Source organism: Grus americana, chromosome Z (genome assembly GCF_028858705.1).
Source record: "Grus americana isolate bGruAme1 chromosome Z, bGruAme1.mat, whole genome shotgun sequence".
In the NCBI taxonomy this organism is placed as follows: domain Eukaryota; kingdom Metazoa; phylum Chordata; class Aves; order Gruiformes; family Gruidae; genus Grus; species Grus americana.
In genome coordinates, this window is record NC_072891.1 from 12,752,690 (window position 1) to 12,780,353 (window position 27,664).

Consider the following 27,664-nt stretch of genomic DNA (forward strand, 5'->3'; position numbering starts at 1 on the left):
AGTATATTCTGGAAAAAAATCCCCAATGTGAAACTCTGCCAAATATCTCATGTATCTTAGGCTTCTCTTCAGAGTGTCACTGAAATCTTTACTACCTATTTAACAGAAACCTTTCACACTCATTTGCAATCAATATCAACTTACCACCTAAATTCCATGTATAAAAACCACTGGGACTTGGGTACTGGCTGTAGGCTACATTGCAAGTGTACAGTTCCTCAATGATGATCAGTTCAGTTATGTCCAACATCAATAGCCACCACAGGTGATCTGCCCCAGTGTTCAGCATGCCACCAGACAGAGATTATTGCAACATTTACTCTCATTATCTTGTAGAAGACCCACTGTCCAAAAATGGCCTAATGGCCCATTGCACAGTTGCAAGGTGGTGTGGAGCTTTTTTCATGTCAAGAGGTGAGGTCAAAGTACTGTTTCATGACAACAAAATAGTTAAAGAGTCCCAGAAAACAGTCTAAGGGCCTAGATTATACTTTCACGTGGCTCCCATATTTACTCTTTTTAAGTGGACTTACTATTTACAGAAGTCATGTTCAGCCCTACGGTCAGAGTGACAGAATTTTAAGCAAGCTCATGCTTCATGTTTTGAGTATTGACTAGTTTGTAACAAAAGCTAGGGCAAAAATTAATTCATATTTAGACTCAGCTCTTGACATAGCACGAAGGCTTGAAAGGTTAATATTTAACATTCAATTTCAGTGGACTACAGAAGACTGAAAAATCTGTCCCCTAAATTTCAATCCAACTAACATTTAAACTCTATAGTCACTCTATTTAAAAGTCATTTTCAGATACTGTGGCTGCTTAGCAAGAGGTAGTAAGTCTAAGAACTACAAGTCTCCATTAACATGCCAGTCATAAGCACCGTCTTCAGTTTCGTATTTAGAAGTCCACTTTTAACCACTGTCAAAAGCAAGACACCTATCAGGACAAGGACTGCATTCATGAGACACAAAAGAGCATTGTTATGCTTTGCGTCTCAGTTGCTTTAGAGACAAAAGACTAAAGTTTGACTTACCTATCAAAAACAGCTGTTTAAATTTTGTGTATGCAGTCTGGATATCTTGCAGAGATGGAAGGCTGCTTGACAAGTCATCAGTCTTCAGGAGTTCGTAGGGAGGTTTGCTAATTGTCTTATAGATTCTAAATCAAATCATCAAGAGATTAAAGCGTTCTGCTTCACAAGTCAAATAATGCACCAACTATTATGACTGAAGACAGGTAATAGGCATGGTTTGGGAAACAGCTGTAAAATGAAAAGATATACACCCTGGAAAGCGAATGTCCTCCATGAATTTTTACATACTGGCTGGAAGGTTGCCTACAAGTTTATGACAAGTTTTGCTGCTTTGTTACACCAAGAAAATGGTATCTGTGCATATCTGTGCAGTTATAAATATTACAAGCATTACTTGATTTTTATTACTGCTTCTTTAGTATTGTCTTCACTAGACACACCAAAATTACTTTACAAATTTAGAGATAAATCCAGAAAGAGGAAATGGATAGAAAAATCCAAACCTCCCCACAGACACTTAAATTTTTTCTTGACTTTTACCAACCAAATTATATTCTGATACCTCACTGCCAGGTCTGCTAATGAAACACAAGTGAGAAAGAGAAACAGTTGTGACTCAAACAAGACAGTATACCTACCTTGTACTTCCCTACATATCTGCTAATTTTTCCCTAGGAGGAGAGGAAAAAATACCAGGCCAGATGAAGCTTTGGTTTGGACCCAGAACATCCTTCTCATTCAGGCTCCAGAGGTCTGATGAACATCAGCTTAGTAAATACCTCTGTTGTCATGCTGGCTTTTTATTGTCAAGATTTAGGAAAAGCTGCTCTAGCTCATACTTCAGAAGTGAAGCCTTGCAGGCATGTGCCCAGACAGGACAGAATACTTTGTTTCCTCTATGTGGTAGCACAGAAGCCTGCTTTCAGCGAGAACTACAGGAGTCTGCATCAGAAATGCAGGTTACTAGACCTCCTGGAAGCTGCATCAGATAAGAGAACTGAGGGAAAGCAACCATTTGTCAATTACGATACTTCTTCCAAACTGAAGTAAACAATTTATGCTAGAAGATCTGGCTCTAAACAACTTTTACAATAAAAGCAGCTGTTAATTGTAAATATCTGTAGTGTACTTGAGTTCAGACAACTATTACAATGCCATGTTAACACACACTTATGGACAATCTGTAGATATATTTTTAAATATTAGTGGTTAACCACCAGAGCTCCCCAATACTGCCCCAAGTCCAGACAGCCACAGACAAGAGATCAAAATACCATTTGATACTTTATTACAGCTTACTGCTAGTTTTAGTCACTTTCACACTATGAAACAGCATTACAAAGACCTGTAAGTCATGTAAACTTCTCCATTTCAGAGGAGAAATATTAGAGATCTGCAGGACAGATCAAAAGCCTTTCCCATGCATGTATAATTAATTTTAAAAACAAAAGAGGTTTTAAGAGTCTTATCAAGTTATTTTCTGTTAGTTCTGTGTGATTAACAGGTTCTCCATCTATAAGGAGAAAGGAGCTAGCAGTGAAGCAGTACAAACAGTAGATACTAGCCTGATTTAATAGCTTGCTGCTAAGATAGAAGCTCTCTCCACGACACCCAACAGGTTAAAAGAAGCCAGAAAAAAAGACCAAGTCTTTTTGTCGTAAAGCACAGCTGCATGGCTGAAAGTTCTTGCCCTTAAACTTTGACTTTTTCACACTGCTGAGCTAATTCAGGTCACTAACTCAGCTGAAGCAAAGTGCCATCTGCCATCGCATCTGAAAGTAGCAGTAGTGAACTGCTAGATTGCCTCAGTCATTTTATGTCACTTTATCTAAAGCTATTTAAGAACACAAATCTAGTCCTGAGAAGGCAATAGAGTTCAGAGGGATTTAAAACTGTTTGCAAATTCACGTTTGGAGATGGGAGCCTAGACTTCACTTACTTGCAAACAAAATTGAGCCCATCAGCTAATGATACTTGAACTGTACTTAACCTACTGGCTTTGGTGCTGCTTTACCTAATAACGAGCCACAATTTGTACAGATTCATCTGATATATATATATACACATATTTCCAGAAATAAGCCTTCAGTGATGTCACAGTTCTGCACAATTGACCAATGCTGTTAGGCCAAGGGCTTAAACCCATTCCTACTACTGTAAAATACTTTTAGATCTAGATCTTGTTTCCTGATGCGTGCAAGCTTAAAGATACAGAATATATGGAAAAAGAGAAGCAAGGTTCATACCAAGCAAAGTGTTGTGGACAGAATAGCTATTACTGACCCATCCAAGAAGGCTTTTTGTGTTTGTGAAGTGCTGTCATCCTGTTCTTTGGGAAATGCAGACATTTTGAGAAGAGCAGCACCATTATGGCAAGACCAACACCAAATCTGCAGAAAGACATTCACCAGGTGATAAAAATTTGTAAACTGTCCCATACAAAGCTTAAGTCACTGAGTGATTACAAGAAATTTCTCTATGCTGTGCTTTATTGTATTTTTGGTGCATTCAACAAACCCATCAGTGGAAGCAAGCTTCTACACCTGCACCAAAACTACATGCCTCAGTACACTGTGTTATCACTTGCAAGTTTTAAGTTCAGCTTTATACAGGGAAATGTGCTGATATCATCTGACATTTTATATTACTTTCTCAACTGTGCTCATAGCTAAAAAAATTCATCAAAATGTCTATGGCCAAATTATGTTGGAAGATATGCCACAACAAGATGGCTCTTGTAATTAACTCATATTAGCCACCAGTTTCTCCACACAGATATAATAGTGTTTTTCTTATAGTTCAGCCTTGAGAGAACTCACAATAGATACTGTCGTACCTTTCATGTGAGCTACACATAAAGGCTCATCCAGGCATATGAAGTAAGATATTAAACAAGAACTCCACAACTAAATCAGATTGCATAGTTACAGGTATTCCTTGTATCAAGTCAGTCCTCAAAGCTTATTTCCCTTTATGTGTAATTTCATGACTCACACCTACTGCTTGAAGCTCTGAAGTAGATCTTTAAACTTGCTTTGAAACTGGGAGTCAGAATCATTTTCATCAGGAATATTACACAAGGCAAATCAGGAAGTCAGAGTTCTGCTACCAATTTACAGTAGCTAATGGGTGCAGAAACCTCACAATCATCAAGAGTGGAAAAAAGTTACTATATAGCCCTTTCACTGCCATCTCAAACTGATTTAATATGGTCAAGCTATTCTGACAGTAGCTCCCCAAAAAGAATTTGGAAGTAATTAGGAGATTTCTACAAGGGCTCTGGAACAATTCAAGATGCAATTAAAAAAAGTACATCACTCCTGTTTCTGTGTAACAGCCACTGTAATTTGTCTGGTTGATTACCTGAGGAAAAAGTGAACCAAAGCATTTTGAACTTCACTATCTGAAAGGAGAAACTGGGCAGCACAGTACAGCACTGTCTTCTCCACAGACTTATTAAGAGCATGAAGTGAATATGGTTTTCCTTGGCAAACTTGATGGACATGCAGCAACTTAGGTAAGACCTCATAAGTGAGGTTAGATTGCTCAAATTTACTCTGTGTTACTTAAACTCTGGTATGAGGTAGGAAGCCAAAGCCAGCTTGCTACAGGGTGCAAAACAGTATATTTAACTTCGTTTTCTGTTGAGACTGGTAGAACTTGTTTTTCAGCTAGGATACTCGGTTTTGTAAAAATGCTGCCTCATCACAATCATACTACTTACCAGTACCCAAGCTAGGCAACCAAAGGTATTCAACTATATCTGCACATTTATGGTCTTCACTTGAATATCCAAATAGCATTTCAAGCCCTACATCCTGCCCCAGGTAGATGCCAGTCAGTACTCAGTCTCATGAAAAACAGGCTGGTGGATACACAGACTACTAATATATGAAGACTACAGGACGTGAGACTTCTAAGTAAATGGGTGCTGTGAACCCCCATTTTGCTTTACACTGCTTAAGGGGAATACAGAATACTTCGAGCACCTCTCCTTCCAGCATCTACTTCTCCTTCTACAGATGACTAGGTATAAGGGCAAGCTGTTAAAAACAACTTCTAAAAATAATACGCAGTAACATCTGAAATGCTTGTTGAAGTTATGCCTTCTCAATAAGATTTCTTACCCTTAGTCATGCATGTATACTTACAGGAATGCCTCTGCCTTCATACTTCAAGATACTCTCTTCAGAAACACATATGGGAACAACAAAATACAAAGGCAGCCTAAGATAACAAAAAAAAGAAGTTTATTGCACTTAAAAACTGAACAAAGAACAATGTTCAAGCTCTTTTAATGATAGTGAGTGTTCTAGCCCATGATAATTACATATTCACTCTTACAATAATCCTTCCTACGAGATAATTATGTTATCCTCAACCTTCCCTTTATTTTCAGCTGGATAAGGTATTTTCTTCCAATCTTGAGCTTTTCATTATTTTCACTGCAACATTTCCCTGCCTTTCCAAGGCTGCAATTAAGTCCTACATTTAATTGTAACATCTAAGACTGATTGTAAGGACTGCCTTGGTTCTCTCACTCTTTGTTCTTTCAAAATATACCCTTGTACTATTAGATAGCTAGTTCTGTTTCCATGCCTTGTAAGCAGTTTGCATCACAATCCGAGGATGTCACTTAATATATCATGAATTTCCAGTATCAGCCAACGCTATGTTCAAGGCCCACAGAAGCAACAACGGTAACTAATTAACCTCAGCTTGGGTCTCTCAAGAGAGAGTTCTAGAATAAATAGTTAAGACTTCTCTAAAAATTGGTGTTTGCTTCCAAGGTCTGTAAACCTTTCAGGATTTCCCTATTGAACAACAGTAGCACACAAAGCCTTGCATACATCCTAAAGGGTTCACCAATAGGTACTACTTGGCTAAACTGATAGAAGTATACATTTCTAACCTTCCACTAAAGGCAATGCAACTTACCTTCCATCAGAACATTTTGCAGAAATACTTTAAACCAGTTACTCTTTCCCCATCCAACCCCCTAACCAAAACAACAGAAAATATCAAGTGCATGTAACTTGAAATTTTACGAGTAAAGGTACAGGACTGAGAAAATGTCGTCCTAACGAATAAGTAGGACAAAAGTGCAGGTACCAGACCTGCATATTTTGTATTCCATTTTAACATGGTACTCTCCGCCCGTAGAGCTATTCAAAGCTGACCAAGGTCCTGAGTAGCCTGACCTAATGTTAAAGTTAACCCTGCTTGAGTAGGGGTTCTGTAAGATGACCTCCCAAATCAAAGTATCCCATAAATCAAAATGGAAAACAGATCCTAAAAAAAATCCTAAACTGTGTAATGCTCAGCATCAAAGGTAGCAGTGATTTTTGCAAATCTTAATGAAATGTATATCCAAAGTTCACTATTAGCCAGGGCAAGCTTACTTTTCAGAGACTCTGTAGCGTTCATTGGTAGTCACTGCTTTGTATTTCACATTTCCTTTGGTCCGCTCCAACTCATCACGCCAGTCCTCAAGAGTATCAAACATCACAGTTTGGTTTCTGCCATCTGTCAGACATCAATAATGTTAACTTGGGAGACTATCATGAATTCTAACATGAAAGCATTCCTAAATCAAGTAGTTAGTTTTCATTAAGGTAAGCAAGCAAAACCTCTTGTGTACAGAAAGCCTTGAGTCCAAGATAAAATGCCTTTGTACAACACACTGCTTCTGTCTGATCTTTAACAAATCATCTGTCAAATACTGCTCTAACTCATAACTTCAGGAATAGTTCCTCTTATAGAAACTAAGCAGTTCTTATGGAACTTCCATACAGTTGAGGCTGTCCTCACATCCAGCCTAAACCCCAGGATGCTGTGCAGCAAATACTATTGTATACTAGTGCAGCTGACTGGCATCTGACAATATAGACTTACATGTAGAATTAACAGTCATACCAAAAGCCTTTCTGCAATTCAGATATTGCATTTCATTTAAAACTCATTCTTTCATCATGGATAAGAGTTTTGCACTGACTAGAACATTTCAGATACTTGATAAACGCAGAAAATTGATTACATCAATTCAGTCTTAATCAGTTCAGCTGAGAACTTTTCCTGTATTTCTATCTAGCTGCCTCAGCAACAGTTACAAGAGCAGGTTGATTTAGCCTCAGATCCTGTATAATAACCATATAATTTATGGAGTAAGACCAATTGTTTTAGACACCTATCATACTTAAGTATCCTGCAACATCAGCTAACAGTGAAATACCAAACAGAGCTAGAATTTCCACAGAAGATTCAATAGCAAGTTGAAACTCTCCACTGTAAGAAGATAAGGTAGATGAAATATTTACAGCTGGAAACAGAATATTATTGATGAGCTCTAAGGGATAAGTTAAGATTTTGAAAGTATCAGACCATAAAAGGCAGAAAACCCAGTTTCCTAAGTCTACATGGTCTGTCCTGTAACAACTTCAATAATAAATAGCTAGGTCTCATTCTTTATGAAGACAGTTATTACAATATGAAAAAATACTGCCACAACACTTCCAAGTTCCTATAAAGATTAAGCTTCTCCCACATTTGCTTAGTCTCTACCTGGAAAAGCTTACAGGCTTTCTGATGTTTGTAGTTCAAACTGAACACCAGTTACAGATGAAGCCTGCAGAAAGTACCTGAGCCAGCAATATGCCCTTGCAGCAAAGGTGGCCAGTGTATTCTTGGGCTGCATTAGGAAAACCATTGCCTACAGATTGAATGAGGTGATTGTTATTCTCAGCTCAGCACTGGTGAGGCCATACCTGGCATGCTGTGTACTGGGGAGTCCAGCACTGGACAAGAAAGGCATGGGCCTGCTGGACCAAGTCCAGTGAAGGCCCATTAAGATCATTAAAGGGCTCTAAGCCCTCACCTGATATGAAGAGAGACTGAGAGCTGGGATCATTCAGCCTGAAGAAAAGGCTCAGCGGGGCACAGGGCAGCAAGAAAGCTTTACAGCGTGTATAAACACCTGCCTGGGGGCAGAAGCAGGGGAGGGGAGTAAAGATGGATCTAGACTCAGTGGCATCCAGTGACATGACAAAAGGCAGTGTGCACAAGATAAAACTACAGAAAATCCCATTTAAACATAATAATAAGCTTTTTCACTATGAGGACAGTCAAGTAATGAAACAGGCTGTTCAAAAAGGTTTCAGAGTTTCAATCCCTGGAGATATTCGAAACCTAACTGGACGTGACCCTGGTAAGCTTGCTGTAGTTAAACCTACTCTGAACATGGGGAGATGGACAGGAACGCAACTAAATGATCTCCAGAGGTTTCTTCTAACCTCGATGATTCTGTAATTCCAAGACATTTTGGTAAGTGTCCGACTAATACCTTGGGTACCTGAAAACTTCCTCTGTGAAAGGAACAGGTGTTCCTGGTGTATTAAGAATCAGGTTCCTAATTCAAAACAGTGCTATTACTTCAGCTGAAGTTTGAAATGCTAGAAAGTGCACTGACAACTTTTTATCTTGAATTTTGGAGCTTACTATAATATTCAGCCAAGCTTGATCAAGTGGGAAGATTATGTAATAAGTTAGCTATAAGAGGAAGTCAGATGTCCACTGGAATGTTGCTATGCAAACCTATGCTTTTTTTGCAGTTGCCTGGGAGAAGCAGATTGCTTGCAAATAAGAGTAGAAAGGGAAATAGTTTGTCAGATGCCACTGAAAATGTAATAATTTAAGAATTAAGAGCAGGAAGTTTGGTTCACTGCAATTGTACAGAAAAAAACACATTGATAAAATAAGCAAAATATTTTCTAGATGAGAGCACTCTAGTCAAACACATGAAAAGCATTTGCATATATTGATCTCACTAAGTTTTCAATCCAGTGATTCTACTCTTGCTTGGAAAACTTCTGTGCAACTGCATTGAGGGACACAGAAACCAGGAGTACACAATCTAGCAAGAAGTTTTTAGCAACAAGTCTAACAATGCATCACAAGCTAAAAACAAATCTTCTGATGCTATCTGCCAGCAGGACAGAGTCACAAGCCGAGCATGAACTCGGCTACTAAGTGTCCCAGACTTTTTAAGGAACTAATAGTATGCAACAAATAGAACTGAAAACCAGAAAAACATTTACCTGTGTTATTTGGGGCAGCTGATGCATAAGAGAACAGAAACAAGCGTTTAAGCAGCTTAGGAGTCTGGCTATGATGAACTATACCACTGACGATCTAGGAAAGAACCAAAAATTAACACCCAAACACAGACTTAGACTGTCAGTGTAAAAACCATGACTTTTTTTTACCCCTCTCTCCCAGATTTTATACAAAACTGTTCAATGGGTTCTATCCCCAACAGTTGAAAACTAACTTTTAGAAAGCCTTCTCTGTTGTCTGCAAGACACTATACCTACTTGGCTTAACAAAAAGTATTATATCTGTTAAACTTCCAGAATGACTCTTATTACTTAAATAAAGGTAGTGGGCTCCTAGTTTGGAGTTCAGATGAACTTGTCAAAAGATCCCAAGTTATCAGGAAAATAACTGCTTTCATATGAAAAAGACTGAAGTCTAAAATGTAATAAAATTGTAAAGCTGTTCTGTTTGTGATACAAGTTTGCACGAGCTAAAGCTAATTTCATGTAGGACTCTCAAGCTCCAGTTTTCTTCAAAGAGCCAGTGCATCCGATCTTTTTAACTGCTATATATAATGATGTTTAATGAGTAAGACTAGCTAGAAATCCAATTCTTACTTTCTCTCTCAATTGAGAATGATCAGAAAACATTTCAAGTTTAAGGGATCTCTCAGGGCGAACTTCATCCTTCCCTCATCCCCACAATTAAACACCCAACACTAAGCTTAAAAAAGGAAAAACAAATTAAGTTACTATACTTACTCTTTTCACTTCCTCTTCTTTTGTGTATCTCAGGCAGAAATGAAATACTCTAAGGTCCTTACAGTAGATAATTAGCTTCTCTGGGTATTTTCTCAGTTGTCCAGTTAGAAGTTTCTTTTTCTCATCATAAACTGCAAAATTAAAAAGTCTAAGTAAGTATCAACAAGAACTTTGCCATCAGTTGATAAAGCTATCCCTGCCTGGCTTTTCAAAATTCTCAAAAAATTAATTCAAGCCTAAGTTGTAGCAAGTCAAAAAAAGGATCCTAAAACAGACTAGCAAGCTCTGTGCTAATACACTCAACTCTCTTTTTTAAAACCCACTCAGACTACTTCCTGCAAGGTAGAAACCAAACTTGCAGCAAGCCAGCTGGTCAGTAATTATTTCTGTTCACATTCTGACTGCATAGTAAGTTCAAAGTTTTGAGATGCATAAAGAACATAACTTAGTAGTTTTGCCTGAGGGAAAGTCCCCAAACAACTGGGATCATTCTAAGTTCCTAAAAAAAACATTTTTTTTTTTTAACTGCCACAGATCCCCCAAGAGCAACTTGAAGCACTGCCAGGCAGGCCATTGTATATGGAACTAAATAGTGGTTCATAACCAGGCTCCACTAGTCTCACCCTAGTCCACTCCATCATGAATACACACCACCATTCATAAATACTCAATACTCTAACACTAGTCCAAAGTCAGGTTTCTCAATAAAACCTTCCCACTACTTACAAATTAACAGCCCCATTCTCATTTACCATTTTTAGCAATACAGGCATACCTGTAAGCCCTGCTGTAAAAGACTCATTGAATTAGTTGTAAATTAAAGCCTCATTTTCTATCTCCTTTGATATTTTGAAGACATCATGAATCCCACAAAACAAAGTTCCCTTAGACAAAAAAAAAGTATTGTTTGGGAATTTGGTACTTGTACTGCTCTGCAGTGCTATTGCTCAAGTGAAGTGACTACATTCATATTTATAGAAACAGTTAATACACTGGAAGATCCTTGTGCATCAATCTTAATGAGAGACTTTTCACAGTACACTCTTCTCTGCTTTGAATCATGGCATTTTGACAGAATGGTTTCATCTGTACCAACAATTAATCAAAATGTAACTTTGACAAGCTTGAAGGATAAGACATCTATCAGAATCCAGTCTTATCTGTCATTTCATCATTAAATATAACTGCAGCTGTTTTTCCCAGACTACCCAATCCCAGTTTCCAAAGTGACAAGTCTCAGTTTTCTAAAAAGGATGTACATGTACACATAAAGAGCACCAACACTACGAGAAACTTGAAAGTGTAAGGCATATTAAACAAAGAGGAGAAAGCTGACCTACCTCCATAGATTTGATCTACACATTGCAGGGTTATGTCATTTTCTCCTACGATCTTATTCTTAAATTGTGGCTCCTAGGACATGAAAAAATTCTTATAAGTCTCACTACTAAGCAGTAGCACCTTCTCAAGTAAAGGATGTATTCAGTACCTATTTTAATATCAGCATTACTTCTTATTCTTATAAACTGTGTAAGGCAGAACACTGAAGAACAGTTCTTAAAAATAGATGCACGTTACACAGGCATAGTTTACAAACTGTAGATCCAGCTTTACTTAAGTCTCAGCCATGCCTGAAATGTAGATAGAGTTTTTATTTTTAAAATAGCTTCAAAGCATGCATTTCTATTGAGAGTCACTTTTAAAACTAGAATTATTACAGTAAACAGGAAATACAGTAACTTTATGTAATCCAAGCCCTTTTATGACAAGTTTCCTTGCTATGGGAACCTCGCAGGAAATAGAATGTCTCTTAAAAGAGCAAGTATCCCAAGAATATTCCAATGTAACAGTCAGATTTATCACTGGGTAAAATGAAGACACATACAACCCAATTCTCTTATCTGTTTTGCCAAACTTGAAGTGATTTGGGGGTCCCTTCACTTTTATCATTCCATGAGCTCAGAGTTAAAAATTACATTTGAATGATGCCACAATTAAACATCCTTACGTTAAATATTATTACCAGAAGGCTGATGTACACTACATCAGCAAACTACATTTTACACAAAGACAGATGTGAAGTTATTTCCAGGTCTGCACTACTCTGAATCAGGTGGCCAATACTGAACTTTTGTTAAGAGAGATATAGTTGACTTGGTCTATTATAAACCCAAGACTTAAAGTTCGTGAGGGAACAGAAATCAGCATGGTCACCACCAACTTTAGCACAAAACTCACGTGATCTTTGGAAAGGGCTCTGCAGCTTTGTCCCAATTAATTCCAGAAGGTCCAAAAATCCCTATTTGGCTGCAAAAGCCTTACTTCAACATTTAAACTCCCTGAAATTTTGTCCCAAGAAACTTGCAACAATCAATGTGTGTCAAATCATATTCTTATTCTTCTTCACTGTCATGATCTCCTTGCACTCAAGAGCCATATACTAGGCTCTCCTTCACTTTTATCACCTAAATGGACCAGACTGTTTCAGATGCTTAAGCACATCAAAAAAGGAGCAGCATTACAATTTGTGTTTGACAGCTCAATTTGAGTACCTAAACCAAAGGAAAAAAGATTCAACTCATTTCTAAGATTTGGGGTATTTTTAGCTTTTTTATTGTTCACCAGCTCAATAGCACCAGGTTTTTAAATCTCTGCTGTCAACACCTGACTTTGAATGGAATAATTCTTTACTGAGCCACACAATTATCTAGAGCATTTCCACTGAACATCAGTCTTGTGCAGCCCTGAAATGATTCTGCAGATGTAGCCCAAAATCAAGTCAGACAGATGTTATACAACATTAGAAGTATGTTTCACCTTCACACTTTTGCAATTGCTACTAGATAAGCAGTCAGAATTCAGGCTTAAACTGTTGATTTAATTTTCAAAACAACAAATTATTTTTACTTAAGCTTCACAAAATTACCACTTCACAAGGTATAAATTTATAAACTATGTCTAATGTAAGAGTCCACATACAGGCTTGTGCCATTTTTACTCATAGTTGTTAGAGCTTCAGGAAGGATCTGAATAGACTAAGCAGATGCAGACTGATTAAAATTAGTCTGCAGCCATTAAAACTTTTTATAAATCTATATTCATTCTGTATCCTTATATAAGGGAAAGATATGATTGTTTTGTCGGAGACACTATATGTCTTTAGACCCTGTTTGGTCATAATTAGAAGACTTGTCTTCCTACATTATCATCTGAAGTGGAGTCATCAAGGAAAGCAATCTTGAAGTTTGTGCATACAAGTTTCCCATAGGTGCCACGATTTGACCCATCTTCTTGTATATACTTGTATACTGTGTTTGCCTCACAAAGCAGCAGTTCACCTGTATGAAAGAAACACTGACTTGCGGCATAACTGACAATTATAATTGAATTTATTTAACTCAAACTCAGCATTGACTTCCTGACAGCTTCTCATAAGTGTATGCCTGAAGATATTTCATCACTGTTACACAAAAAGACTAAGAGGCAGCTCCTGGAATCAGTACATTGAGAGACTTCCAGGTTATTAACATTACTCAAGATGGACTGAACATTGTTCAGTTGCAACGTTTACGAGTTTTGTAACCAGAGGTATCTGTGTCATTGCCTACTCTAAGTATAGGAGTACAATGCATGGAGTTGCAAAGAGCAGCCATACGAGTGTGTTAAAAAAACCACAACAAAACCCACTGAAAAGTAGTTAATGCAGTCAATAAACAAGTTGAAAACTGTTCCAATTTTTTCTTATTGCTAAACTCTAAGAATGCGGAAACATTCAAGTTGATTATTACAAGTTCATCATAATTAATTTCTCATAGCTTTGACTGAAGATGTTGCTTATTTTACAGGTCCCAGGGCTATTTTAAAGTTCTCAAACACAAGTTTGCATAAATAATGGTCACTGAAGTTGTCATCTTAAAATTAGCAGGAACTGAACTTCAAGTTAAGAAAGTAAAAACAGGTTTTAACAGGTATCATCAGCCAGACGCTTGGTCTTTCCTATAAAGTGCAGAAACCCCAACAGAACAATACTAGTTTATTCTAAGCTTTTACTTGTATTTTATCTTAGTAATGTCATCTTTCCTGTTCTTGGAAAACATCTTTTAAAAGGAAAGAATTGTATAAAAGTAAATTTTAACAGTGAATGAGGCATCAAAAGGCCTAAGCAACTCACAGTAGAAGCAGAGCAACCAAAATGTAAGTTCCCACACAAACAAAAACCCACCCAACTTTAAGAAACAGAGCAAAATGAAGTATAGACAGTTGTCCACATTCAGCTTACCTGAAGATACTGTACTCTATAAAAATTGAAAGTTTTATAATTTTTTTCAACAACCCATGCCGATACAGGTATTTAAAGCATTTCAACCTGTGTGGGTCGTTACAATAAAACCTCTATTTTACTACTCAGGACACTGATGTCACATGTGTGTTTGCTGCAGACATGGGAGTATTTAAATATTGTTTACATTATTTTTTGTTATTTAATTCTAATGATACAAGATACAGCAGTTACCTGGTAATAGGTGAGGACTCATCTCCTTTTCTACGGGTTCCTTTATGTGTATTTCCTAAAGGGAGAGAGAGTAATTATCACTCTGCAAAGATCATTCTTTCAACACACACTGTAAACACCAGCACTATCCATCTTAAATTCCTCACATTCTAGCAAATAGGCAAATTAAAATTAAGGAAAAAGCTTCCTAAATTAAGGAGAGTAAGTTTGAAATGTGCTCCTTCCACTAAAGGTCAGTGGTCTACTAGCTAAATAATTAAGTCAGTGGCTTGACACCTACAGTGTCAGTTACATACAGTTGTAAACACAAAAAAGGAAATGCATTATTTGTATAAGTGACAGAAATAAAGCATTAGCAATACTTTTTAAGTTCTCTCAGTTACATGTAAATGGGTAAGCAAAACTAAGTATTACAGCACCATCTCCCAGAGTTCATTCATAAGCTTTTCCACACATGACTTAAATTTGTTTCTAATGCACCCTTCACAGAAGCTTTTCAAGCTTCATCCTTCACTATCTGTTTCTGATTTTCTTACATGTATTATTGCAATCAAATTACAGAAGTTACTTAAGCAGTATTACCAAGATTATAGGGAAAGGGATTTCAGAATCTCAGAACCAAGAGGTAAAAGCAGTCACAGAATACCTTTTAGTTTGGAACCAAATTGCACAAACCAAATCTATAAAATTCTCAATATCACTTGTTCTAGCCTTGAGGCACTGATAGTTGGGCTCAAATCTCCAGCTGAAAGACTGTTAAACTAGAGGACATGCTACACCCTTCCTGCTCAGCCAATTCAGAACTTCCTCCTCCAAGTCCGAATCACTTCACATGCATTGGAGTCTTTCTGGAAAACTATTAGTTAACTGGAAACCCCCCCGGGGCCACAGCAGTAAGCAAGCTAATTTTAGTTTGTTACCAGCATCCAGAGTCAGATATTGCAAATCAAGGCAAGTAATCAAAAGGAGACGTAAGCAATAACAGTTTTGCTGGATGATACAGAGAGAAACAAAAGCCCTCAAGAGTGCAAAAATAATCTCCCATTGCTGTTCATATAAACATTTGCTCTCAACACTCAGAAGACCCAAAACAAAATTTGAAGGCTGCACAGAAAAAGTAAAACCACCAGGAAACCATGTCATGAGAACAGCAGAGATGTTCAAGACAGGTTGAAGAGGCAAAGGTTATAAAATGAAAGTGGTCATGGTGTAAAGAAAGAAATCTGTAACGACAGCTGACAGCTAATGCAGAAAACAAACCACAATTTGCTGCCTTTGACTTCTAAGTCTGGATGTTGTACAAGTAAATTTTAAATTAAAGTTCACGCTTGTCAGCTAAATAAGTTACTATGCAAACATGGCTCAAACTGAACACTGCTGCATTCAGAGAAGAAATACATACACATTTTCCCAATGCTGTCTTCACCACTGGTAGCTCTAAGCTAAACTTTGGCTTTATTAGTGCCTTTATAGCTATGCCTTCTATCACTATTTGTGTGCAACTAAATGCAACACTGTTTGCTCACAGACTACATGCCAACAATCATTGCTACAGAACAGTAAAGCAGTATACTAACTAGTTGTTTTCCCAAAAACTTTTACTTTGGGAGATATCTAAGGTATGCAGTAACTACTGTTTGTGCATACGCACTGCCTGAATGTTCATACTTACTGCTGTGAGTACCAGTTTAAGCTAGTGTTGGCAGATAAGACCTGAGGAAAAAAACCAAGAAAACCAACCAAAAAAACCCCAACAAAACAAAACCCCACCAAAAAACCACCCCCCAAAAAACCAAAACACAAAAACCCTGGACCCCAAAGAAGTTCTTTGAGCTTACTTCCATTTGTTAAAATGCAATGAAGCTTTTGTAACAGGTGTATAGAGGCAAATAATTGTGAACACATGGTTTGGGTTTTGGTTACAAGTTAAATTGGTTATCTCCTGAAAGGAATTAGAATTTTAATTAAATAGCATCAGAGCAGAACAGAGACCTCAGTCAAACACTGAGACCAGCTTGTAAAGTCCATTTTCACTCTTTGCTGACAAAAACCCACAGACACTGAAGTGCTTACTATAGGTAGAATTCCTACAATATACAACTTCCAAGAGCTGAGCCTCCAGAAGAATTCTATTTGAAAGTGATTTATATTCCTGTAATAAAATCATAAGTATTCTAAAGACAGTTTTCATTCATATGCACTAGAGATAACTAGAATGTAAGCCATGAACATTGTTGAAGAATATTAAATATAAAATATTTAATATATTAAATATTAAAATATATTAAATTCTGCAAATGTCACATTTTGTGTTGTTCTTTTAAGACAGAAGGCAAAGGTCTTTATGAAAAGTTAACTCACCAGAAGTCAGTGCAAGTTGTGTAGGAACTCAAAAGTTTAGCTAATATCTTTAGTCTGTTTCAACTTTATTTTTCTAGTGGATTTCAGTTTTGGGGCAACACACGATCTTCAGAGCCTGCTGACACTGAAGTGCATGCGCCTCAACATTCCTTTAATCAGTCACACAGTTTGTACTCACCGACCCACTCCTTTTATTCCTGAGTTTGTCTGACTACGTGGTGAGGTAATTTGGTTCAAAAGATCAGCTGGAAAGGCCGAACTTGTGCTACATTTGGCTTTGTTGTTACTGCCTATTGTTAGTGGAATTGGCTCATCAACAGGTCAGATGAGCACAGAAACAAGCTACTAAATCCACTCAGACCTCAGGAAACTTCATCCTCTGACCATTTGTTAAAGTTAAGCATGCAAGCACTTTCCATATATGACCACTGAAAGCCATGCACGCCTCTAGATAGATACTTCTTCATCCATAGCTTCTGGGTTCCAAATACCCCAAGCAGCATTTTGGCACTTCTTACTCAAGATACAACTCAGGAAACCTTACTACCAGCAAGAGCTAAAAGGAGATACCCATAGGACACCATGCAAATGAGGAAAATTAACTTTGGATTGCCTCAGAAATTATAGAAACAAAGACCTCAACTTTGCTGAAGGCCTTAGAAACTTCTTACTCAGAGATGCTTCCCACCTGTGTGCTTACTTTGCACTACTTTCCTTTTTCCATGTTATCACACAGTGGTATGCAACACGGCAACACCCCAAAATTATCAATTATAACAGTACAGAGTACCAAACCATACCAAAACTGCAGGCTGACATGTCACACCATACTAACTTACAATGCATCACCCCTCTTGTTAGTTCAAACTGACTTCAGTTGATAGCGCCATGAAACCATGAAGTGCCAGGGAAAGGAGACACCATGCTCCTTGCAGATTTTCTGCCTCAGTAGAGGAGAGATAACACAATAGAGAAACTGTTTTTCTTAAGGAAAGGCTGATCTCCTCTTCTTGCTTTTTACCCGAGTATAGGAAACAACTGCAGTTTGCAATACCCAGGGACTACATTCAGCTCTCCCCAAAACATGTATTTTAAGGGGCTAAAATATATTTCCCAAATCTGTCTGGGGAGACACCTCTTTCCCAAGCATTGAAGCACAAGAGCCACCACATGTGAGGCAATGTTGAATTAAGGCAGAAAGATCAAGTAGCAATTATGCTATATTAACAGGGTCCTAACTAAGAGTCAGGGCAGAAGAGGGATCCCAAATGATTCCTGCTCTTTCTCCTAGAGCCTTGCCACAATTGAGAGCAATTCACTGCCTCCTACTCCACAGGGCGGTAAACAACTGTAGACAGAAAGTAAGTAAAAAGCTAAAAACATTCCCTGTGTGCTAGCATCCACATTACTCCAATCTTATCAGAGAAACTGTTTGGGGTTTTTTAATCACTATTCCAAAATATGTAGACAGGCCTATTGATACTGGACATTGCTCATCACTCTCAGCAGAGATACCATGCATAGTCTGCTGCTGCAAATTACACGCTGTAAGCTCTGAACCTACCTTACCCCATGGTAATGATTCCATTCATCCATAGCTGAATATTTGTGCTAGAGGTAATTCCAACAATAGAAAACAAGATTTTTTAATAAACATATTGGGGAAAACATTGTTTATTAGATTCAAGTAATGAAGGAACCAGTTATTACTTCCAGGGTTTCAAGAGCACTGGGTGAAACACATTCTTTCAAGGCTGACAACAAATAGTAGCACTATGAGAACACAGGATATTCTAATGTTACGTAGTTTTCCACAAGCAATCTTTCCTCAGGAAAGGTCTACATCACGGTGAGGCTTGCTGTGAACATCTTTTTTTTCTTATTTACTTATACTTCACTAAAAGATAGGCTGAGATAGCTTCCTTAACTATACATTTATCTTTATCAGTTGTAAAAGTCAAACTGTATACTGAAATATTTGCAAGTTATTTGTGGTGCTTCAACAAGTATTTCTGAGTAAAATAAATCAGACTTATGTCTAACAGTTCCAATGGAATTTCATGCAAAAAAGGAAATACCTGTGGACATGTTTAGCATATACTTTGTATTCAGACACGAACCACAACACTTACTTTGTATTTTCTGAAAGACTATTTCTTGGTCGAACTAGCCTAATCCCATGTTGTATGCCATATAATCCAGAGGAGACACTTACTACACTTTAATAACAGTGCTGAAAATAATCTCTAAATGCTTGTTTTCCTTCCTTTCATGGCTCCAATAGCCCATTAGATCATAGCGCATGTTTTCCATGTCCTTTTCATCTTTTATCCTTTCCTCCTTCCTTACATTGTCCTGTCCATCTCCTCTGACTTCAATGCCCAGCTTCCACCACGTCAGTCCAGAGTCCAGCTGTCTGCTTTGGTAACTCCTATTCCTTATGCTACCCTTCAATTCCATCACTCCAATTAAGAAGGAACATTATACTATTTTAGAAGTGACCACTACAGAACACATAATACTGTACCAAGATTTACAAGCAATGAGTATTCATAGTGGTTATGAGCTAATAGCAATGCACGACTTGAGAGACAAAGCACAAGAGGTATGCAAGTTACTGTGATAACTCAACAGCCTGAGGTACACTCCAGATTTCAGGGACAAGCAGCATGAAGCTTTAAAGTTTAAGGGCTAATACAAGACCTAATATTCTATAAGAATTAACATGAAATATTTAAGAATTCATGCACCAAAAGTAACATTAAGCTTCAAATCAAGTTTTAATGTCTACATTTTTATTCAAATTAAGATTTTTAAGGAAGATATGATCCAGCTTGTTAGTCTTGTAAATGTTTTAAGTTTTGAAATATTAGAGTTAGATAACATGAAGTAATTCCCTGGTTCCTGTTTCTATGTCTCTATAGACAAATATTCCTAGTCTATGATCAGACATGTCAAAACATTGACTTTATACCCTAGTATTCGCCCCACTTCCTGCAGGGTAGCCAAGTCTGTCCTGAGGGGAAGTGTGTCACTAACATCAACATCCTACGGTCTTGCTCTCAACAGACCATTGATTGATCTGTGGTTCCATATAGCAGAGCATAACTAGGTTATATTTAGTTGGATGTCAAAAACGCTGCTTTTCCAGACATTCTGGGATTTCACGGCGGAAATCACTTCTGCTCCTTTAATAAACTGTATTTTCTGTTCACTCCTTACTTCTATCTTGCCATATATTAACATGAACAGAGTTCCTGTTTCTTTTCGTATTCAAACAAATCCCCAAAGCAGTTTAAAGCTAACTTAATTATGTTTTTCTTAACATTACCTGGTGTGTCCCTCAGGTATCTGAGGGTGGACTAAACAAGATGAGTCTAGAACAAAATTCAGGTCTGCTTGTTGCATTTTCTTGTTGCAGGGCTCCGTTAACCTAGAAGCAGCAGCTTAAGGTCTCAGACAACTTCACAGGCAAACAAGGACAAGCCAATGAATCTGGAGGTTGCAAGCAAGGACAACTACAGCATAACACTACTATATTGCTCTGTATTGCAGAGTGGTTGCTAGAAAATCCTGTTGCAAGTCAGAAGCATAAACAGATTCAAGGCAAGGCTCCATAAGTTCAGACAAATCCACCATTAACTCAAATGCTATCTAGATGTAACCTCAAGCTCATGAAGTCTCTCTGCTAGACCCTGTCAAAAGGTGGGAAACAGCAGTTCCAGAAGCATGACATTAAACACACCTGCTGCCTACACTCTTCCCCAAGCATCTGGCAGTTATACTGTCTTGATGAAAGGAAAGTTCCCACTTGATCAAACTATGTTCCACATAAGACGGATCAAAGCATTTCCACTGTTTTATCAGTCTAGTCCTAATTTTTAAACCCAACGACATGAAAGTTAATACATACAGCAAATTTGCTTTCAGAAATGTAGAAGATACAGTTCCTTGAGAGATGCTCATTTCTGCTTATTTTAGGATATCTAATCAACTTGCTTTTTTCAGATCCCCAAATAGCCTCACAGGTTTCATCATATATCTAAAGTTGTATTTTTATTCCTCAGAAAACTCACTAAAGTCTTCAGCTTCCTGTGTAACCATCCCATTAAGGCAGTCATAGGCTGTCAAAAAGAGAGTAATACCCAATACAGCAAAGAGTTAAACTCGCTTTACTTGCTACTGCCATCAGATCTGAGTTTCACTGAGCTTTTGAAGGTCCAAAATTCTACGACAGAAGTCAAGTCTGTATTTCAAAACTCCTGCTGCAAGAGCCCATGAAAGTCTTAAATCTAAGTGCATAAAGGAGATGGTTAAAAGGAGCTTGAAGACATAAAGAATTAATGACTGTAAGCTCTAGCGCTTCAGGATATTTCATTAAGAGCTTCACCTTCTAATATTAAATACCTTCATTATTCTTCCTGCAGCCATCAGGACTGTATTTGAAGAGTTACATTACTGTAGTTATAATCAAGTTAAAGTACTCTTTGTTATGTGGTATCATCCTGTGCTACATATATTTGACTTGTACTTTTTTGCACTGGCCATTTTTTCCAGCAAGCTTTAATCATCCAGCATGCTCATTGAAATAGTGAAATGTCTTTCAGTAAGTCCAATAAGTGAAGTTCTTACCTTCACAAAATTCAGTTCCTTGAGCACACACATTTTTGTATACTTGTACAGCATGTGTTCCTAAGGTAAAAGACTGACTTCACACAAAGATATATTTGCTGACTCCAGAAATATTCGTACCTATCATTTACATTCATTTTCACTGGGAAATACAAGGAAGATAGAAAACTGTTAAAGTAAACTGATGAAACTACAAGTCACCGGGCTGAACAACATATAAAACCAGAGTTGCTACCACAAAACAAGAACATAAATTTTAAACAGCACAGCTGACTTAAGCCATAATAACTCCACATTGTTATTTCAGATTCAGTGAAAAATAAAACCAGCAGATTCTCCAATGTCCTATCAGTGTACTATATTAGTGTTATCTGTACTAATTAACAAGATAAGGAAGAAATTTTTGTCTAAGCAGCTCTCAAGAGAACTGAACAATTAAGAACTAGTTTGACATAGCTTACAAAGAACTATGGAGGCAAAAAAACCCAACTCCACAAATGGCTAGTTTTCATCAAGTTTGGTCTTCCTAGAAAACAGCTGTTTACCAGGAATAACAATGAAGGAATACTGAATAACAACACTGATCTAATACCATCTGCTAACAACATGACCTCAGTAAATTAAGTCTAATCAGACTGCCAACAAAAGTTTCAATAAATAAGTGAAAGGACAACAGGAAGAACAATGAGAGATATGCATAGCCAAGAGTTCAACATCAAGCTGTTAAGGAAAGAGACCCAGGGCTTCACATAGACAGAACTGAAAGCAATGAGCTTACAAAGAAAGAGCACACGTTGGTAGCGATGTTAAGGGACATTAAGAAAAACAGGTTCGGAAAGCCCCACCTTACAAGCTGCACAGTCACAATGAGAGCCTGACATCTGGCCACTGATTACAAAAAGCAATTCAAGTGAAGTACCAGAAAAATAGTAAGCTTAAAGTTGACCAGCCAACTACATTTTATCGGCTCTCTCCAGAAGCAACAAGCAAGATGCTTCCACCTCGTTCTCGGGGAAGCACATTCAAGGCACCAGACGCGCAATCCCCGAAACAGCACACCTAACAACCCTCGCACCAGCCCTGCCTACAGCCACATCCCCGTCCCACAGGCGCACCACCAAGCTCTTCACGACTCCCCGCGGAAAACTCCCGCTGTGAAGCCCGAGAGAGGGGCGAGGGGAACGGCAGCACGGAGTAGCCCGCGCAGCTGCCTCCCGCTCGCCTCGGCCGCGCACGGCAGCTCCCGCGGCCCCAACGAGACCCCCAGCCGGGCCCACGCCGGGGCGCGGAGGGCTCCCTGCCGCCCTGCGTGCCGGCGCTGCGGCAGCCTGACAGCTCCCCCGCCCGCACCTCCCGCGGCCCCTTCCCTCGCGGCGTCCCCCCGCAGCTCCCTCAGGGGCCGCCGGCGCCCCCTCTTACAGGGCGGCCGCGCCCGCCCGCCCGGCCCCGCACCTCCGGGCTGATGTAGGATACGAAGGAGGGCTTGGCCGCCTTGGCCCCGCTGCCCAACATGGCTCCTGCCGCCTCTCGTCTGCCCCTGGAGCCCGCGGCGGCACCGGCCGGCGGCGGCACCGCTTCCAGGGGCTTCTCCTCAAGGGGGCCGCGGCGGAGAGAAGCCGGCGGCAGCAGCGCGAGAGGGCAGTATCCGGCACACGTAACTAACCCCACCCCTCGCCCAGTGCCAGCCCGCCCGACATTTCTAGGGCAACGCCTCTCCGCCGCACCCGTTCTCACTGGGCATAGCTGCTGTCAGTCACGAGCGCGCCCTCTTCCTATTGGTCGCGAGGGGACGGGGCGGTGGCCGGAGGAGGTGGAGGCCAATCGGGGCGCGGCCCGGCCTGGCCGCCAGGGGCCGCTGTTTCTCGTACCCCCTCAGGCGGGGTGGCAGCGGGGAGCGGGTACTTCCCGGCCGGGCAGCCGCGGCCTGCGGCCCGCTGGGGCGGGGGTGGCTGCTGCAGGGCCGGGACCGGTGTCCCACTGCGTCGGGTGCTGTTGAAGCACCTGTGCCTGCGCAGGTGATGAACACCCGCTTTTCGGCGCTTCGTACCCACGCAGGGTGGCGGCGGCGGCGGCACACGAGCGGCGGTGGGGGCGCAGCCACATCCGTGGGTTTCTCCCGGGGGTATCCCCGCCGCTTTGCGTCCTGCCCGGCTGCCCTTGCGTGACCACGCTATGTCCTGCACGGCTTGAGCTAAACGGGTTCCCACTGAATTTTTTTCATTTGAGGGTAGCCACTTATTTTTTGCACCACTGCAAAGACTGCCCGCTCTTGCCAGTTCTTTGGTCGAGTCGTCACTTCGGTTTAAGCACCCACAGCACTGTTTCTTTACTCAGCTGCGAAATGCCCGTGTTGTATCCATGCAAGTAAAATCTAAACAATGCATTGAGATGCTGGGGTTTACTTACAGCAGGAGGTGTGCGAAGAAAATGACACAAAATGGGCTCTCCATTAAAATAATCCTCTAAAAAGTCCTCTAAAACCTGACTGCTGATACACCCCAAGAAGTCCTCTGTCTAATGTCTATTAAAGCGTTACAGCTGCAGCCTCCCTGGAATGTCATCTTTGGACACTGTATAATCAGAGCTGTAAATAAACATCAGGTTTACCAGGTATCTAGGTTACTTTTAAAAGCTTAACTTTTATGCGGATACAGAACAATGCAAATATTGTGAACTGCCTGTGGCAATGCAGCAGCACTACCCAGCAATTTAAATGATGAATGGTAACCCAGGTGACAATTTGCATACAGAGTAGACTTTATGGAAATATTTTTACAAAAATGAAACATGTTTTACCAACTTCAGTCGACCATAGGATGTAAAAATCAATAACTCCTTCAAATATTAATGGTAAGTACTTTTCACATTGCGCGCTCTTTTTCTTGTAATACTTTCCTTTATTTACCTTGCTCCAAACCCAGACTTAGGAAAACTAAACGAGAAGGAAAAAGAGGAACCTGGAGTCATAAGAGAGCATTTATAAAAATAAAATGGAGTAACTGTTTTAATTCAGAAATAAATTAACGTCCCTATTTTCAGTCTTAAGGAATGAGAAGTCTTTCAGATTTAATCACCTTCTGCCTGAAAAAAAGAAAACTCAGAGATTAGGTTTTATTATTAGTTTTACAATAAAGGCTATTCTGGTGTGAGATCCCACACAGAAGAGCTCACGTTTCATTCCACAGCTGTTTCCACATCATTCCTTAACTTTGCATCTGACTTCAGCTGCATAGGTCAAAAGTACAGCCCATGAGATTACATTGGTGTAAACCTAGGGTGAGGGGAAAATTGGGACAGCACTTCCATGCTCTCTAGTGTATTAAAATACCCAAAGAAAGAGAATAACACTGTAAAAAAAAAAAATCTTTAAAGCATCTGAATTTACATTGGCAACAGCAGGATTACCTCCAAGCACACACTGAAGTTTACAGCAGACTAAGGCAAAAAGCAGCTACTTGCTGGCATAGCACATATTGGAGAGGAAGGGGTGTTTTGACACCAGGCCAGTCTTAACTCCAATGGGAAGTGCAAAAGGAGCTTTAATTCCCACACAGCACATGGGAATTCATTCTTCAACATCTCATCAAAAAAAGCCCTACGTCCCCCAAATTGGAACATAATCACTATTCTGCAACAGCAAAATATCCACATGGCCCCATGTCCTGTCCCTGGTAATGTACAGGGGGTGATCCTTCCTGGGGTTTGTTCCCCAGGCTGCCAAATGTGCCGGGCTGAACTCATTGCAGGAGGGATTTGAAGCCCTTTTCCTGGAATTTAAGGGCTGGATTTGGATCCCCACTTCATCAGTGGAATGGACGAAATAAAGCTATCACACGTGCACGTTTGCTTACCTCAGTAAAGTACATTTGCATCTGAAAAGGCCAGTTGCTTATCTTCCCTTTCCCCAGATGGACCTCTGTGCAGTCTTCTCTCTTTGTTAAAATCTTGAGTGTCTGTGAGCGCCTGTCACAAAAGCCAACTTCAGCCCAGCCACCTCATCTCCGTAGGTTGCCCCTTCAGACTGGAGGGAAAGAGGCTCCTTCTGAAGGTAACAGGGGTAACCAAATAAATTCCTTGTTCAGAAACAGCCTCAAGAGACTGCCCAAGGCTCAGGGCACCTCAGGAAATCAGCCTGGCCAGGCTGAAGCTGGCTTTTCTGAGGATCACCCTTCCCCTTCTGTCTTTACACTCCCCCTGTAGTCATCTACTGCCTCTCATTTATGTATTTATATATTAACTTTTCTGTTATTTTCATGTGCCTTCTCCCTCCAGCATTTTTACTCTGTAGTGTTTTTCTGAATCAGCCCCTCCCTGTGAGGAAATAAGATGGTTCGGTGTTGTATTATTTGGGATTGTTCTCATCACCACAAAGACTTTTTAAAATATAATTTCTGCAACAAATTGAAGTTCCTAGGATGGTTTATTAACAGGATCTGTCTTCCCAGGTTACTTCTGAATGGGAAGTCTTGTTCCATGCTGCCAATGACTTCCTGTCCATTATAAAAAAACCCTAAAAAAACTCATAAAATCATGTAATTTATTTTTGTTCAATTTTAGATGTATGTCAATGACAGTCATGCAAATGTAGAAGAGTAAAACTTTTCAAAAGTCAAGTTCTAGTTTGTCTGTGGTGGGTAAAGAACATATGGCATTTCACCACCCCCATCTTATCCTGATATTTTGCATTCTTTCTAAAAATATAATCATGTTATTTACCTTTAAAGCTGTCTGCAGGAGAGAAACTCACAGACCAGCTCTGCTCTTCCCAGGAACAGAGACTGCTTTGTTTAAAAAACTTACATGCCATAAATTTGAGTCATTCTTTGGGCTGAATTCTCAGCTGTGCCCAGGCTTGGTGGGAACAGCTGATGGAGGGGAGCCACAAAGGAGGTGTTTGCAGCTTTCCTATCAGTTTTCTTTCAGGGATCCTCTTAACTACAACGAGTTGTATCTCGTATTTTCCTTTGTGGCAGTCCTCATCAGGATTGCTTTGGCTCTGGGAAATGAGTAGCCCAGATAAGGCAGTATCCAGCGCACAGTTGGCAAAGATCACTGAATATGGCTTTATACCACATTTCGGCTTTTCTGAGCTGGGACTTTGTAAACTTCGGTGCCTTGGGGAGTCCCAAGGGTGCTCAGGTGGGCAGGGGTGCAGGTCACTGTGTGTTGTGGGTGCTTTGGTGTAGGTTGAGCAGTTGTAATGAATTAAGTATTAAAAGCCATTGCTCAGTGTTGAGCAAACTTGCATGACTACATCTGAATTTCTACTCCCTATTTCCTCATTTTGAAGAAAATAAAGGGAGGTTTTGCCCTGCCATAGGCCTGCAAAGGCACAGATGCATGCAGAGCTTCCATCCCAGAGTGGTAAATCACTGCAGGACTCTGCAGCTGTGCTCCCCCTGTGACCCTTGCACCACAGCTGGATCCGTGTCTGGACACTGCTCTTAGTAAATGCAATTCCAGTGATGACACAGGTAAAGATTTTGAAGTAGCAGCTGGAAAGAGAATCCCACAGTTACCATTTGTCACGGTTTCCCAATCCTCTTTTTCTATCCAGAAAAGGTACCTGGGTACAATTTGAAGATTTTTCTTGCTTTATGCTTGCCTGGGCATTACCAGAACAATTGCCTTTACATGTAGAAATCTGGAAATTTCTCTGGTATATGCATAATTAGTCTGACACTTCCCAGAGCCTCACAGATGGCTGTGTGTGCTCAGAAGGTAGGAGGTGTCCCAAAAGTGTTGGATTTACCCTGAGTATGCAGAGATTGACCATGCATGCTGGGTCTGATACTCCCTATTTGTATTGTTCAATTAAATAACTCAGTTTAGGGCTTAGTATGAAACGACATTAAAGTAGCTGAAATCAGTATGCAAGAAATGTAGAAGACAAGACTAAGCTGGAAGTCAGACTACTGGAAACTATCAAAGAAAAAATTGGAAATGAGGAACGTACTGGGATATCCTTTGGGGAAAGGTCAGCAAATCTGTCTGCCTATAAACAGCCAGCAGCTATCTCTGCTTTACACGGGTTAAAATAATTTCCTACTAAAAGTTATGTATGTTAGCTTTATGCAAATTAAAACAATTCTATAAAAAAAGGTGATAAAAGAAGGGCTCTAGTCTAAGATGGTGCTTTTAGCACTGGATTCACATTGACGTTTTCATCTGCTGGTACTTTCAGGTGTCCTTTGGGAGTTTGTTTCCAAACTTGGTTCTGATTTCATCCTTTACAGTCTGGCACCTTCATAGTGAACTCCAAGGTCATAT

At 39.7% G+C, this 27,664-nt stretch overlaps 1 protein-coding gene across 2 annotated transcripts in view; it reads right to left on the reverse strand.

Annotated features, from left to right (window-relative positions):
- MTMR12 (myotubularin related protein 12) overlaps nucleotides 1–23,038 on the reverse strand; it is a 35,195-nt gene extending 12,157 nt beyond the window's left edge. Inside the window, exons 1-10 of one of the 2 annotated variants that reach the window (XM_054809997.1) lie at nucleotides 22,847–23,038; nucleotides 14,402–14,456; nucleotides 13,090–13,226; nucleotides 11,229–11,301; nucleotides 9,889–10,019; nucleotides 9,130–9,223; nucleotides 6,439–6,562; nucleotides 5,188–5,263; nucleotides 3,320–3,426; nucleotides 1,037–1,161 (exon numbers count right to left, since the gene is read on the reverse strand). In XM_054809997.1, coding sequence (XP_054665972.1) covers nucleotides 1,037–1,161; nucleotides 3,320–3,426; nucleotides 5,188–5,263; nucleotides 6,439–6,562; nucleotides 9,130–9,223; nucleotides 9,889–10,019; nucleotides 11,229–11,301; nucleotides 13,090–13,226; nucleotides 14,402–14,456; nucleotides 22,847–22,906 — 982 coding nt within the window. In that variant the 5' untranslated portion in view covers nucleotides 22,907–23,038. Of the gene's footprint in view, nucleotides 1–1,036; nucleotides 1,162–3,319; nucleotides 3,427–5,187; nucleotides 5,264–6,438; nucleotides 6,563–9,129; nucleotides 9,224–9,888; nucleotides 10,020–11,228; nucleotides 11,302–13,089; nucleotides 13,227–14,401; nucleotides 14,457–21,394; nucleotides 22,525–22,846 lie in introns of those variants that run through there. The other variant, XM_054809998.1, reaches the window with a different exon arrangement.
- Nucleotides 23,039–27,664: the final 4,626 nt, after the last annotated feature.